This window comes from Mustelus asterias, chromosome 21 (genome assembly GCF_964213995.1).
Source record: "Mustelus asterias chromosome 21, sMusAst1.hap1.1, whole genome shotgun sequence".
Classification (NCBI taxonomy): Eukaryota; Metazoa; Chordata; class Chondrichthyes; order Carcharhiniformes; family Triakidae; genus Mustelus; species Mustelus asterias.
The window spans coordinates 3,205,076-3,206,031 of NC_135821.1; the positions used below are offsets into that span (position 1 = coordinate 3,205,076).

The 956-nt window shown below is 59.6% G+C and overlaps 1 protein-coding gene across 1 annotated transcript in view; it reads right to left on the reverse strand.

The window, feature by feature from the left end:
- Window positions 1-430, reverse strand: part of snrnp70 (small nuclear ribonucleoprotein 70 (U1)) — a 27,767-nt gene extending 27,337 nt beyond the window's left edge. The window contains exon 1 of the mRNA XM_078237273.1: window positions 72-430. Within this exon, the coding sequence (XP_078093399.1) occupies window positions 72-218 (147 nt within the window). The 5' untranslated portion in view covers window positions 219-430. The remainder of the gene's footprint in view (window positions 1-71) is intronic.
- Between the last annotated feature and the right edge of the window lie 526 nt (window positions 431-956).

Sequence of the window (956 nt, forward strand, 5' to 3'; positions counted from 1 at the left end):
GGGCCCCTCCCCCACACACACATCACTCCCCCCCTCCCCCACACACACATCACTCCCCCCCTCTCTCTCACCTCGAACTGCGGCACGAAGCCGGCGATGCCGGAGTAGGGCTGCTTGTGGTGCTTCTCGTGCGGCAGCTTCTCGAGCGGCGGCAGGTAGGGCACCGGGTCGCGCGGCGCGAACAGCGCCAGCAGGTTGGGCGGCAGGAACTGGGTCATGGCGGAGCCGGGGATCCCACTCGGGAGAAAATATATATATATATAAACCTCCCCCCTGCCCCCCGGCCGGGGTAACCTCGCTAACGACCACTCTAACTAGTTTAACCAGCGCCGCCGCCTGGGCCTCTCGCGCGCGCCGAAAAGAGCCAGAGGAAAAACAAAATGGCGGCCGCGCCTCTTCACACCGCCCTCCCGTATCCACGCGCCACCCCACCCTCCCACCCTCACTCGCAACCGGAATGGCCAACAACAAATGACCACCCCCGCGTCCTTTATAATAATTATCAACGTTGGGCATTTACATCCCAATCGCTTCCCATGCACTCCGGCCCCTGCCTTTGCTTCATTTGGCCATTTATCAGTAGGAACTACTTTTCACCCCTCTGCATGGCGGCGGGATACCCCGCCTGTTATTTGAAAATAACGTTCGCGTTCGGAGCGGTGTGCCGGCCCGCGGCGACCGGATGTCCCGCCTCCCCCGCGCCGGATTGGTCAGTAAAAAGCCATGTCCCGCCCTCCACGCACTCTGACTGGACAACGCGCTGATTGACGTTCATTCCCCGCCCTCTGATTGGCTGTCCGGCCTATCCGTCACAGAGGGACGCTGCTAATTGGTCTGTCGAACTGATTGACAGGTTGTGTGCACCGCCCCCTTGGTATTAAAGGGACAGTGCTCCCTTCACCCTCAATGCTGATCAATGGTTATCATTCATAGCCTGAGAACTTTAACTGTGTTTG